This window comes from Myxocyprinus asiaticus, chromosome 45, assembly GCF_019703515.2.
Source record: "Myxocyprinus asiaticus isolate MX2 ecotype Aquarium Trade chromosome 45, UBuf_Myxa_2, whole genome shotgun sequence".
Taxonomy (NCBI): Eukaryota; Metazoa; Chordata; class Actinopteri; order Cypriniformes; family Catostomidae; genus Myxocyprinus; species Myxocyprinus asiaticus.
In genome coordinates, this window is record NC_059388.1 from 2,446,325 (window position 1) to 2,461,743 (window position 15,419).

The following is a 15,419-nucleotide window of genomic DNA, read 5'->3' on the forward strand; positions in this document are numbered from 1 at the left end:
AAAATAGGTGCCAGATCCAGATTCAGCCAGTTTAACCCAGGTAAATCAACCAACATTTTCGCACAACAGCAGCAATTGGTGTGCAGAATATGTATCTTCCATGTTTGGTTTAATTTAGTTAGATGTTTAAAGTATTATTGAAAAAATTATTATTTCAGTTTACCACAGTTGATTTCACTCTTATACTTTTTTTGCAAAGACATCCTAAACCATCTCAAAATTCTAAACAAAAGTTCATTTTACACCATGTGTTCACATAGAATGCAGTAGAATAAAAAAAAAAAACTATAACAATACCTCTGATCCAAAACATTGTGAGCTCATTCTTTTAGCCAATTTTTACAGCATCACATTTAAGCAGGGCCGACTCTAGAGTTTTGGGGGCCCTATGCAGTTTTTTTTTTTTTTTAAATGGGGCCCCCCTATGTACCTACTGGTACACCTAACCAAACACACCCAGCATTAACAACTAAGCATGCTTAAAGGGTAGTTCATCTAAAACTGAAAATTCTCTCATCATTTACTCACCCTCATGCCATCCCGGAAGTGCATGACTTTCTTTCTTCTGCTGAACACAAAGATTTTTAGAAGAACATTTCAGCTCTGTAGGCCCTTACAATGAAAGTGAATGGTGGCCAGAACTTTCAAGCTCTAAACATCACAATAAAGGCAGCGTGAAAATAATCCATATGACTCATGTCGTTAAATTTATATCTTCAGAAGCAATATGATAAGTGTGGGTGAGAAACAGATCAATATATAAGTCCTTTTTGTACTATAAAATCTCCACTTTCACTTTCACATTCTGAAAGTGAAAGTGGAGATTTATAGTAAAAAGCGTTTAAATATTGATCTGTTTCTCACCCAAAGAAATTGTATCACTTAAGAAGACATATATTAAGCCACTGTAGTCATATGGATTACTTTTATGCATTCATGTGATTTCTGGAGCTTCAAAGGTCTGGTCACCATTCACTACATTGAAAGGACCAACAGAGCTGAGATATTCTTCTAAAAAATTAATTTGTGTTCAGCAAAAGAAAGAAAGTCAAACACATCAAGGCAGGGTCGTGTCCAGATAAGGGCCATAGGGTGGCCCTGACACTTAGGACAATTGAGGGACTTGTATACGAATATTACACAAGGTGCAAACATTAATTGCTGCTCAAGAAGACAACACACTACTATATGCATACTATCCTTCATGTAAATATCTGTAAAGTAGATTCTGAAGAGCAGTACTAAATAAAAAAAAAATCTTATCTCTTATATTTGTATAAATTATGAAAGGGGTGTGAACATTTATGAGACAAAAAGGAATGCAAACTTATCTTCTCAACTATATATACTGTTTATTAAACCTTTGATTAATTATCAGCTGTCTTCCTTTTCTTCGGCTTTCTATCGTGTTTCTGAACAGCAATCTAAATCGAGCAATTCTGTGATTTGGCGACTAAAAACAGCCTTTTGGCTCCTTATTGTTTCCGTTTAGGAGCAAAAGGCTCCTAAGTAATTTTTTTAGTCTAGAGCCCTGTACTATGTTATTTGCTTGTTTTAGCTCTTACGGTGTGTTGTGGAGTCAAAATATGTGAAAACATATATTGTTTTATTCAACCGGGCTGTAACATACAGTAGGCCTATTAATATTTAGTATATATGTCACTACATTTTGGCAAATGTATTAGTTAATCTGGGTATTTCTATGCATGCAGAAAAACACACAGCATGCAGTACATACTGCAAAAATGCTATGTTCAGTATGATAGTATGCCCCCCATTTTGCCATTTTAGTCCAAATATGTTTGGAAAGTCATTTTCATCCCAGAATATTATGAAAATACTGTACATTATTTAGTACATTATTTATGGTGGAAATGTTCATGATTTTCAGAAAATATACAAAAGTGGCAGAATTCTCCTGTGATGCATTTATGTCTGTTGGACATCATTAGTAGCCAAATTAAATAAAATATTGAGAGTCTAAAACAGGGCCAAATGTGCCCATATTTGAAGAAACACACAGTTATACTTAGTATATCTTCCAAATTTTGTGCATATTCATAGGAATTTGTTAACTTCAGAAATAAATATATATCTGCAGGTAATTGTGTAATTACACCATTGATATTTAAACATGATTCAACAGGATAACATAAGTACCATATCAACATACACTACAGAGGGCATTCCTCCCGCTCAGAAATATCAGAGATACTATCTTATAAGGAAGAGAAACATCCTCCTATTGGCTTACTGGTGTCAAACTACATAATTTCATTGACCTGCCCTCAAAAGAGAAGGGACGTGTTTACTCCCAGTAATGAAACAACTAGTGGAGGGAGAAGATGGTAATATGCTGCACACAATACATTTCCTGATCAACTATCTATCCATGTTTTACGTCAACTGCAGAGATAGACCAGACCAAAGCAAAGGTGCTCTACAAAGTAAGGCGATAACTATCAATTTGAATATTATTTTTTTTAATTTGAAGAAGAACTGTGATATTGTTATGTGTATTTTTCTCCAGAGAAATGGATTTAGATCATGGTGTTGTGGAGCCACTGTCGTATGCTAAACCTTTGGTTTTTGGCTTGTCTTTGGACCACCAGTATTCCCCATTTAGAGATGCACTGCAAAATCCACAGAATTACCAGGAGCCAGTCTGCAGTCAACCGTACATTGGATGCTTTTCATACCTGGGTTATCACAGGCACTTCAGTGTGCACGAGAATTCCTTTGAACCTGCATTCATCCACAAACGCAACGAACGAGAGAGACAGAGAGTTCGATGTGTCAATGAGGGATACGCCAGACTCCGTGAACATTTGCCACAAGAATTTGAGGATAAACGGCTCAGCAAGGTAGAGACTCTGCGAGCGGCCATAAGCTACATTAAACACCTGCAGAGCCATCTGGAGGTCAGTCAACCTAAAGGAATTGACAACATTGATCTGGACAACTAAGTTTACTTGCCACTGGATTTTCATTGCTCTTTAGTAAATTTACTTGTGACTGTGGCTCAACTTTGTGTTACCAATGCCACTGTCACTGGTTTGATTCTCAGGGAATGTCACTGCATAAATGCATTTTCTGGAAAGCAAGACAAATGTACTACGTAAGCATCCTTAGAACAAGATTCTTGGAAAGGAAAATTTCATAAGATATTTTGTCTTGTTTTTAGATAAATCTAACTAAATTTTGTGAGATTTATGCTTAAAAAAAGAAAGAAAAACTATTTGCAAATGGGGTAAGAAAGAAAACATGTTTTGGCAATCGGGTAAGTTTTATTATTATCAATTTCCAATTAGTTTTTTCTGGTTTTATTTTATTTTTTATTTTTTTATTAAATTTATAAATTGAATACACTGTAAGTCGCTAAAAGCATCTACCAAATGCATAATTGCAAATTCTCTTTTACCAGCAAAAGGACTGTAATCAGAAATGGGCAATTAAGCCCTCAAAATCGAATTGTTCACTGGTTGATGCATTGAAAACTGGCTTTTCTGTGTATGTGCATGGTTTCTACAACAGTGGCACAACTCCTTTGCAGAGCACATCAGCGGATCAATGGACTTCTTACTGTGTCCCATGTGTCTCGCCACTCCACGTTAAGGAGTCAATTTGATGGCTTTGAAATCCAGGTCAAGACTCTCAAGTGAGATTCAATCCTTCCAGTGTTGGGTCTTACTCCTCAAATCATGTTCCTTATAACAACACATGTACAAAAGGCATATTATCTCTTTCTACAGACTCAGACACGACTCCTGCTTTCCACACTGGTCACATACAAAGGACTAACAGACCTGCACCTACCACCACCAGGTGCACCACAATGAGAAGCCATTTTATTTGCTCTCTCTCTATATATAAACCGATCAGCCACAAAAATAAAACCACCTGCCTAATATTGTGTAGGTCCCCCTCGTGCCACCAAAACAGCGCCAACCCGCATGTCAGAATAGCATTCTGAGATGCTATTCTTCCCATCACAATTGTACAGAGCGGTTATCTGAGTTACCATAGACTTTATCAGTTCGAAACAGTCTGGCCATTCTCTGTGGACCTCTCTCATCAACAAGGCATTTCCGTCCACAGAACTGCCGCTCACTGGATGTTTTTTTTTGTGTTTGGCACCATTTTGAGTAAATTCTAGAGACTGTTGTGTGTGAAAATCCCAGGAGATCAGTAGTTCCAGAAATACTCAAACCATGAGTATATATATATATATATAACCATATATAAACCATATAAATACAGTTGTGCTCAGAAGTTTGCATACCCTTGGAGAATTGGTAATATATGTACTATTTTTAAAGAAAACATGAGTGAGCAGGCAAAACACATTTCTTTTATTTCTTATGGGATTCATATTCAACTGTTGGATATAACAGAATGGCACAATCATAAAACAAAACATGGAAACAAAGAAAAAAAATGAAATGACCCCTGTTCAAAAGTCTGCATACCCTTAGTTCTTAATACTGTGCATTGCCCCCTTTAGCATCAATGACAGCGTGCAGTCTTTTGTAATAGTTGTCTATGAGGCCCCAAATTCTTGCAGGTGGTATAGCTGCCCATTCGTCTTGGCAAAATGCCTCCAGGTCATGCAAAGTCTTTGGTCGTCTTGCATGAACCACACGTTTGAGATCTCCCCAGAGTGGCTCGATTATATTAAGGTCAGGAGACTGTGATGGCCACTCCAGAACATTCACCTTTTTCTGCTGTAACCACTGGAGAGTCAACTTGGCCTTGTGCTTAGGGTCATTGTCGTGCTGGAATGTCCAAGAGCGTCCCATGTGCAGCTTTCATGCAGAAGAATGCAAATTGTCTGCCAGTATTTTCTGATAACATGCTGCTTTCATCTTGCCATACATTTTCACAAGATTCCCCGTGCCTTTAGAGCTCACACACCCCCAAAACATCAGTGAGCCACCACCATGCTTCACAGTGGGGATGGTATTCTTTTCACTATAGGCCTTGTTGACCCCTCTCCAAACATAGCGCTTATGGTTGTGACCATAAAGCTCTATTTTGGTCTCGTCACTCCAAATTACAGTATGCCAGAAGCTGTGAGGCATGTCAAGGTGTTGTCAGGCATATTGTAACCAGGCTTTTTTGTGGCATTGGCGCAGTAAAGGCTTCTTTCTGGCAACTCGACCATGCAGCTCATTTTTGTTCAAGTATCATCATATTGTGCTCCTTGAAACAACCACACCGTCTTTTTCCAGAGCAGCATGTATTTCTCCTGAGGTTATCTGTGGGTTTTTCTTTGTATCCCGAACAATTCTTCTGGCAGTTGTGGCTGGAATCTTTCTTGGTCTACCTGATCTTGGCTTGGTATCAAGAGATCCCCGAATTTTCCACTTCTTAATAAGTGACTGAACAGTACTGACTGGCATTTTCAAGGCTTTGGATATCTTTTTATATCCTTTTCCATCTTTATAAAGTTCCATTACCTTGTTACGCAGGTCTTTTGACAGTTATTTTCTGCTCCCCATGGCTCAGTATCTTGCCTGCTCAGTGCATCCACGTGAGAGCTAACAAACTCATTGACTATTTATACACAGACACTAATTGCAATTTAAAAAGCCACAGGTGTGGGAAATTAACCTTTAATTGCCATTTAAACCTGTGTGTGTCACCTTGTGTGTCTGTAACAAGGCCAAACATTCAAGGGTATGTAAACGTTTGATCATTTGGGTGATTTGGGTGATTTCTGTTGTCATTATGATTTAAAAAGGAGCCAAACAACTATGTGATAATAAATGGCTTCATATGATCACTATCCTTAAATAAAAGACAGTTTTTTTGCACTATCAGTCATATTTTCAAAATCAATGCCAAAATTTCACAATTTCTGCCAGGGTATGCAAACTTTTGAGCACAACTGTATATAGTTTATCACTACTATGATCACATTTTAGTTCTTTAAAATTTTTAAATTCTTCATTGATCACTTAATATGATGTAATGAAATTGCATGAATTATAATAATATGAGCTGTAAATGTTTTCCATAATTTGTACAAATAACCTCTAAAATTGTACTGTCTCTTTAAGAATGACGGAACACGTCACATCACACTCCAATAGAGGAGAAGACTTTATGCTGTGTAAAGATAAAAGAAAAAAAAATACAGTTTTTTTGCATGATCAGTCATATTTTTGTGTGTGTATATATATATATATATATATATATATATATACAGGGTTGGGAGAGTTACTTTTGAAATGTATTCCACTACAGATTACAGAATACATGCTGTAAAATGTCATTTGTAACATATTCCGTTAGATTACTCAAGGTCAGTGACGTATTCTAAATACGTTGGATTACTTCTTCAGCACTGGTAGATTTTTTCACTTGTTTTGACTATAAAAACTCTGCCAGTACAGTAAGATACATTCTCTGAATAACCTAAATATCTTATGCAGTGTTGTTTCTAAAACAAGATAAATCTAATTAATCTTGTTTTAAGGATTTTTAGACATTTTTACAGGAAAACAATACAAAAATTATTATCAAGAATATGATTTTTGCCCTAATATCAAAGGTCTTACTAGAAAAAAAGAAATTATGATCCAACGTGAATTTTCTTGATAAAAATTATGATCGTGTCTGGTAACGTGCATGTAAAATGGCTAGAAATAGCATTTAAAGCTGACAATTTACACAAGGTTTATTTCTATTTCTTCTGCTCCAAACTTACTTCAAACTTACTTCTCTGTCTGCTCGTATGAATGTAACACATCATAAGAAAGTGTTTCACTGCTGTTCAAATGCACTTTGGATCGCATCATTTATATGTATACATTTTTCCATCTGAAAGGACTAAATATTAATCAGAATCAGAATCAGAATCAGCTTTACTGCCAAGTATGCTTACACATACAAGGAATTTGTCTTGGTGACAGGAGCTTCCAGTGTACAACAATACAAAAACAGCAGCAAGATATAGATAATAATAAAAAAATAATAATAATTATACACATACGTACATACATACAGACACACACATACATACACACATACACATACAAATCCGTTATCTGTTATGTACAGTGCAAATTCAATCTGTTATGTACAGTGCAAATGTTTATTTTTTTTTTTAGAGGAATGAAATGGCAGAAGAGGTTAGATGTGTTGGATAAATATAAGAAAGACTAAACTGTGTATTGCACATAGTTATTGCTCAATGGGCAATTTAACTGTTCATGAGATGGATAGCCTGATGGAAAAAACTGTTCCTGTGCCTGACGGTTCTGGTGCTCAGAGGGCAACACTTCAAAAAGGTAATGGGCAGGGTGAGTGGGGTCCAGAGTGATTTTTCCAGCCTTTTTTCTCACTCTGGAAGTGTATAGTTCTTGAAGGGGGGGGGGGTAGTCTTGTAGTCTTCTGATGTCTGATTACGTAGCTGAACCAAACCAGACAGTTATTGAAGTGCAGAGGACAGACTCAATAACTGCTGAGTAGAACTGTATCAGCAGCGCCTGTGGCAGATTGAACTTCCTCAACTGGCGAAGAAAGTACAACCTCTGCTGGGCCTTTTTCACAATGGAGTCAATGTGTGTCTCCCACTTCAGGTCCTGTGAGATGGTAGTGCCCAGGAACCTGAATGTCTCCACTGCTGCCACAGTGCTGCTTAGAATGGTGAGGGGGGTCATTGTTGGGGTGTTCCTCCTAAAGTCCACAATCATCTCCACCGTTTTGAGCGTGTTCAGCTCAAGGTTGTTTTGACTGCACCAGACAGCCAGCTGTTCAATCTCCCAGGCCCCCTCACATCAGCACTTCTTGCAGAAACACAAGTTTCCACACCACACTTATCTCAGGCAAACACACACAGAGAATGTCATGAAAAGGTCAATGCATCGAATGACAGCAAAGTAATAAGAAAACATTTATCAATATATTGATTATAGATGTCACATGTGCCTTTTACTGTGTTGTAACTTGCATCAAGACAAGTTTTTTAAGTCAATGAGTGAGTATTTCAGTACAGTAATTTACACTGAGTCATAAAAGACTTTATGGTAAAAGATTGTGTTGATAAATATGTTTATAGTGCTTTCAACATGTTGTCCACTAAATTCAGTGCGGGCTGCGTCGTAGTCTGACCGCTCGTTTCATCTCTCACTCCAGCAGCAGCACGGAGCTCCGCATACACAGCTCTTGCGAGTTTAAACTGTAACATGAAGACAACGAGTGCGTCGGAAAACGGGAAAATGCTGCCTTCAGGGGACTGTATAAGGATGTAGGATGAAATAAGCTGCTTTTTAAACTGTTCAGAGACCAGTTTCCTTTAGAGTCCATTCATCCAAAAATGCTGTTGTTTAAACCATTAATTGATTAGGCAGCTACCAACATTTTCATATGCAGCCAAAGTTTGTGTAAAACAGCCCTAACAAAAGTATAACTCCGATCCAGGCATCCTCCGTCAGTGTTATTGATTTTGGTCAATATTTTTTATTTTTATTTATTGTTTTTTATTATTACGAACATAGAAACAGTACAGGGGATGTGTTGTTGATATTTAATCGCATGTTCCAACCTTGTCAGAAGAAAAATGGTCGATCTTAGATTACGTTACTACGGTGGTAACTTTGGTAATGCGAATGCAACGGGTAAAGTCTCCTTGGGTGTCCCGTTCCTTGTACGAGTTCTCATCTCGAAAGTTACTAAAAGAAAAATACAGGACTGTTGGTGGGAAAGGGCCTAAAGGACATGGTGGTTTAAAAAAAGGTTCCCAAGCTACAACCAGTGTATATTAAGGGTGTAGGTGTGGACAGAGTGGAGGAGTATAAGTATCTTGAGACAACTTTTTACAATAAGTTAAAGATTGAGCAGAACACTGAGGCTATTTTATTTTATTTATTTTTTTATCCCCTTTTCTCCCAATTTGGAATGCCCAATTCTTACTACTTAGTAGGTCCACGTGGTGGCGCGGTTACTCACCTCAGTGAGCTATGTGAGAGATAGCATGTGTCGTGAAGGAAGGTGAAACCCGCTCACTGACAGCTCACTCATGACACAAAAGCATTGACGACAACTTTTATTTTGCGCATGCCAAGAGCACGCTTCAAATTGCATAATCATTGAAGGGAAACCCACAAAACTGACAAGATGCGCTACTGTGCGCAACTGAAAAATGCAATCCTCACTAGACTATTTTCAACTAATCCTCATGTAACAATTTTATTAATTTTTTCCTGGGTGGTAAATGTTATTTCCTAATTGCTTATGCCTCGAAAGTATAGAAAATGGCTATTATTCCCCACAAACTTTGCAAACAGATGCATTTCACTATGTCTGCGGCCAATTTATCAAGACAAGAGCGAAAAAGTACTCAATGGAAGCATCTGCTAAGATGTGTGAGACCTACAAGGCATATTTCGGCATGCCTGTCAGGGATTAAGACAAACCCTGGGCACCTCATTTCACCTGCAAGCACTGCAAAAAAACTCTGGAAGGTAAGATGGACAATTGTTGCTTGGAATTTTATGTTATAAGATTTGTTAATTTTTAAAATTGTAAAAGTTTTTAATTTTAAAATGTTTTACAATTTTCAATGTTATTTCATATATGAAAAATGTTGCGAGAATCGCTTACACATTACATATCTAACATATCCTACAATATCAGTCGGACAAATAAAAAAACATGGCCGCCAGCAGCCAATCAAATTTCAGCAGCTAATAACAGCAAATCTGAATGGCCAACTGTTACAAAACTTGAGATATTTGTAGACAGTGTCAGAATGAGGCTGTGTACCAAGTTTTATGAAACTCGGCCATAAGGTGGCGCTATAACAAGGACATTTACATTTTCGCCAATAACTCTGCAACCGTGTTGAATAATCTCAAAATTCTTTTTTCCTCTAATTCCTTGCACCAAGACCTACATAATGTTTATCTTCGTTTTCTTGCATTTTATAAAATGTTTCCGCTATTCTAATTTTCTAAAAAAAGCAACTTTTTCTAACTCCTCCTAGGCCGTATATATCTGATTCTCATAGTCTACTGTGAACCCTCCTGACAAAATGTTATCAAAGGAATTTTGATTCGTCGAAGCGTTGCGAAGATATAAGCCAACGATTTGGTCAGGCGTCGTCCATTTTGTCCGTATTGACCAATATCTACCAAACGAAAAGGCCAAATGTTCATGTGTGAGGTTCTGAAATGTGACCGTATAGTGCTGCTCGTCACTATAACTTCATTATATTTCTGCATAACTTGTCCTAAACATTTGTAATTTACCTTGCTGGAAATATTTATACAGATTTAACCTAATTAATTACATAATTACGCATTGTTTTGCAATAATTTTGAGTAGAATGATCTATTATTATACACAATCACTGCAATCACTGCTTCGTTCATCAGGTGTGCATTTTTAATATTTAGTTTTCACAAATTGCTCTGTGGATAGAGATGAAAGCTTCCAGGATCAATGAAGACAGTGTGTGTTGGTGTGTGTCTATTATAAACCCTCCTGATAAAAATTGATCAAAGGAATTTTGATTCGTCGAAGTGTTGCGAATATATAAGCCAATGAATTGGTCAGGCGTCATCCATTTTGTACGTATTGACCAATATCTACCAAACGAAAAGGACAAATGTTACAAAAACTTCATACACACATACAACAGTTTTACATTGCTCACAAACTCTGCATTAACAATAACTTGTCTGCACATTTTAAGTCTGACTTTATCCTGTTTCAGGATCATTGAACACAAGACATCAGAATCATATTTAACACCAGTTTGCAAATTCAGCAACTTACAAAGTACATATACATATACAAATACATACCTTTTTTGCATACTTTGAAAGTTTTTAAAAGGCTTGAAACCCGACAATTGCTGCTTGCAGCTATATTTGTAAATACATTTGAATGAGATGTTTTTTTAAAGTGAGATATAGATATTAAAATGTCTGTATGTTACAAAACTTGTCATACTGAACTAGACATCCATATAAGCCACACATTTTGTAGCATCTCTTTACAAGTTTTTCTGTCATCGTTTGGACTCTGATCTACTTCGAGTCCTTCTCCCTCATTGCAGTACTTTCTCCCATATTTTACTTATTCATATTATTGTTGTTAATGACTACTATTTCTCAACAGTCCTTCATTCTGCAAGTTTTATGAAGTTAAACGTACGGATAGAGGCAGAGGACGTCAAATTTACCACCTCAACCTCCTTAAATTATGGAGAGAGGCAGTCCCTGTGTCCATGGCAATGGTAGTTCCGGAAAGGGTGGAGCTCGGGTCAGAGGTGAAGTTCAAAGTCGATTCATTCACCCCAGTCCCTTGTAGAGACCTCCTCTCACCTTCCCAGCTCATGGAGGTGGCCAGATTGCAAAAAGAGTTTGCGGACATGTTCTCTCCTCTTCCCGGTCGGACTAACCTCATACAGTACCATATCACTAGAGTGAAATCTGTACTCTGTGGCAGGCCGCTCCTACATGCTCCTAACTTCTCTCTCCCCTTCATTTTACAGACAGATGCATCAGAGAGGGGGTTGGGGGTCGTGCTCTCGCAGGAGGTGGAGGGCGTGGAGCACCCCGTGCTGTACATTAGTTGTAAGCTCTCTTTGAGAGAGACTAAGTACAGCACGATCGAAAAAGAGTGTCTTGCCATCAAGTGGGGGGTCCAAACCCTCCGCTATTACCTGCTGGGGTGGCCTTTCATCCTCCACTCGGATCACGCCCCGCTTCTGTGGCTCCATCACATGAAGGATACCAACGCGCGGATCACTCGTTGGTACCTGGCACTTCAGCCTTTCAAATTCAAGGTGGTCTACAGGCCGGGCCCGCAGATGGTTGTGGCGGGTTCACTGCAACTCTAATAGACCGGCCCAAACCTCACACCCACACCAGAGGCAGCAGCTTCCCCTACCTGAGAAGAAGAGTGGGAAGAGCTGGGAGAGAGAGAGATGGGTTATTGGCATGTTAGGAGACCCCAGAGGTCAGGGAACTGGTCTCGGGGGAATGTTCCCCTGTTTCCGGGTGAACGGGACAGGGTGGAAGGAAGGAAGGGAGGGGGGGAGAGGGAGGGACCACAGAGAGAAAGAGTTCGGGGCGCGCCGGCTCCCGGATACGCTGCTAGATGGTCTTCTGCAAGCTGCACTGCTTCATCCAGCGACGCTGGTCGGTGGCACTGGACCCACTCTGCTGTCCCCTTCGGCAGTCAGGAGACAAACTGCTCCAACATCACGAGATTGATGACATCACTGATGTCTGTGTTTTCCTCAGCCAGCACCCACTGCCGGCAGGCATCACGGAGTTGTTGAACAAAGGCAACCGGCGACTGACTTTGCTCAGCGTCAGGGATCGGAACTGCTGGCTGTGCTCTTCTGGACTGCAGACGACCTGCTGCAGGATGGCTTTCTTTAATATGGGGTATTCCAGGAGGTTGGCGACCAGAAGTTGTTGGGCCGCGAGCTGGGCCTTCCAGCAGTGGTAGGAGATGGACTGCCCATTGCGCCGCTGCCATTTCAGAGCTTTGGCTGTTTGTTCAAAGGGCTCCAGAAATGCCTCTGGATCATCTTGCATCCCCATCTTAGCAAGCATTACATGGGGGGTCACGGTGGTCGCCCCTCCTGGGGTATCAAGCTCTGCAACACCCATCGTTCCTCCTCTTGGCCTCGAAGGAGCGTCTCAAAACGCTGTTGTTTTTCCACCCTTAGACCCATGAGGGCCTGGTGTTGGGCCTGGTGGATGCTGGCGAGGGAATGGAAGACTTCCTCCAGCGGCGATGACAACTCCATAGCAGCGTATCCTTCCTCCTTCCTGGGTTTCGGCACCAGTGTAACAATGGTTCATTGTTGGGCAAATAAAGGAGGAAGCGGGAGCCGGTTTTGACGATCCATGTGAGTCAGTTTTTAATTGATCAACAAACAGAAAATGCTTTTCAGCTTACACATAAAGCGTTGCTTCTCAGCATATACAAATAAAGACTCACTTTTCAGCATACATAAACACTAATGCATGTCCACATTAATGGACATGCAGTCTCTCATATGCCCCTCTCCCTCTCTCTGTGCACCGGGCCGTTTTTATCTCCCTCGTCTCTCACTGCAAACACAGAAACAGTAATTACCAGCAAATTAATCTCAGGTGAACCTCCTTACCATTTCCTCTCTCCCCAGATGGGCGCTCCACCACATCCACGCCTCCACAATATAGGGCTTTACTGGTTGTTTAGATCAGTGTTACTATCAGAAATAATTAATAAATATTTCTTTAGTTATTAATTAATATTATTGCTGGTTATTAGCAATAATTAATAATTATCAAAGATAATTATTAATTATTAAAATAAATAGAACATTGATGAGAATCAATGTTAGCTTTTTTAAATCCTTTAAATCAACAATTATCAAAGATAATCGTTAATTGTTAACATCGATGAAACATTAATTAAAATTAACACTAGCTTATTGATCATTCAAATTCAACCATCAAAGATAATTATCAATTATCAAAAATCAATAGAATATTAATAGGGATTAACATTGACGGGGCACCACCCTGAAATCAGGGACTAATAACCAAATAGTAAAACAGTCTCAATATTAGATTGTTTTCTTAGGAAAATCGACATCCGAAGAATATCGAATTTCCGGAAAAAAAAAAACAATGAATGAAGGTTTGAATCCGAGCACTGACATCCCGTCAGCACGACACAGGCGTATGCAAAACAAACCAAAACACTTCTCTTTGTAATATAAACAAAAGTTTATTTATGCAGTAATATCAATTAATAATTAATACAATGCAGTCAATAAACTTCCGACTTACAACTACAAACTAAACAATGATATGATTAGATATGGAAATAAAAATAATTCTATAACACATAAGGTGTGTGTGTGGGGGGGGTGGGGGGGTGTGGATAGTAAGAGAGAGAGAGAATTAATTAAGTGACAGCCCTAAAGCCGATTTCGCGATAGTGGGAGAGAAAGCAGCTGTCAGTTTATCACTCAGAGACGCGGTGGACGGCTCATAAAAGTCCTGCGTTATTTGACTCTTTAATGGATGAACTCAGTTGCTGTCTCACCCGCGATGGTGAAATTGCACAACAATCCAATTTGGTTGGACCACAATACAGCAAAACAAATTTGTGATAATTAATACCCTGAGTATTAATAATGAGCGGACATGGCGGTCCGTAAACTGTACAAGCAAAAACCTTGAAACACAAGAATAACACACTATAATATTCTATCTCTGCCCAGACGTAAACCTCTTACTTGAATCGCATGAGGACACAGGTAGAATGTGTTTTCCTCCATCCTTTAACTCTGACCCGGTTCCTTGAGGCTCGGGTGATGACGGGAGGCTGTTTCCTCGCTCTGTCGGCGGGCGGTACGGCTGTTGATTCTCGGCGGGCTGGCGGAAAACTCAGAAATGTCGACTTGATTGAAGATGGAAGAGAAATCTTTAATCTCTTCACTTCTGTAGTCAAACGGATGAAGATGCGAATTGCTCGGCGGTCTCCTTCGGATCCGTTAGAGTGTTCAGTTACACCATACTAAGTGAGACTGTACCAGTGAGCATGGTGCTCCCATGTGAATGCGAGGACATGATATTCCTTGATAAGATTGTGACTGTGTGCTGTGCCTTGACTTATATAGGAGGAACACCCTGTAACACTTCTCAATGAAAGAAGGAGGCGAGAAGCAGATTTCCTGTTTCAGGTAGGCATTTTATTCTCCTCGCTGCAGCAGATACACTCTTTCAGGGTTTTTACTCAATAATTCACTCTCATAAATAAACAAACTTCTTCACAATAATAAACTCTCAACTTTGCAATAATAAACTCTTGGCTTCACAATATGATCTCTGGTACCCAGGCTCTCTCTCCCCTCTACTTGCGGTGTGGCTCTTTTTATGCCGCTCTCCCCGTGCTCACTGAAATTAGAGACAGGTGTTAGACATAATTTTTTAGTAATTAGGCACGAACCTTCTATAATAGCCAGCCAGCCCCAGGAACTGTCTCACCCCCTTTTTGGTCTTGGGCCTCGGGCAGGTAGCAATCGCCGCTGTCTTGTCAATTTGGGGATGCACCTGCCCGTGGCCCAAGTGGAACCCCAGATACCGTACCTCCACCCACCCAATCATGCTGTGAGTCCCGCTCGGCGCAGCGATCTCAGAACCGCCCTCAGATATTGCATGTGCCGCTGCCAATCATTGCTGTAAATGATGATGTCATCTAAATAGGCAGCGGCGTAAGCTGAATGCGGTCTGAGGATTCGGTCCATGAGACGCTGAAACGTAGCCGGGGCTCCAAACAAACTGAACGGAAGTGTCACAAATTGGTGTAATCCAAACGGTGTGGAGAAGGCAGTTTTTTCACGGGAAATTGGTGTCAAGGGGATCTGCCAATAACCCTTCGTCAAATCCAATGTC

At 39.6% G+C, this 15,419-nt stretch overlaps 1 protein-coding gene across 1 annotated transcript; it reads left to right on the top strand.

Moving 5' to 3' along the window:
• Positions 1-2,429: 2,429 nt before the first annotated feature.
• Positions 2,430-3,101, top strand: LOC127435353 (achaete-scute homolog 5). The gene is made up of 2 exons (XM_051688785.1): positions 2,430-2,447; positions 2,531-3,101. Exon 2 carries the CDS (start codon positions 2,535-2,537, stop codon positions 2,964-2,966), a length of 432 nt encoding a protein of 143 aa, XP_051544745.1. The 5' UTR covers positions 2,430-2,447; positions 2,531-2,534; the 3' UTR covers positions 2,967-3,101.
• Positions 3,102-15,419: the final 12,318 nt, after the last annotated feature.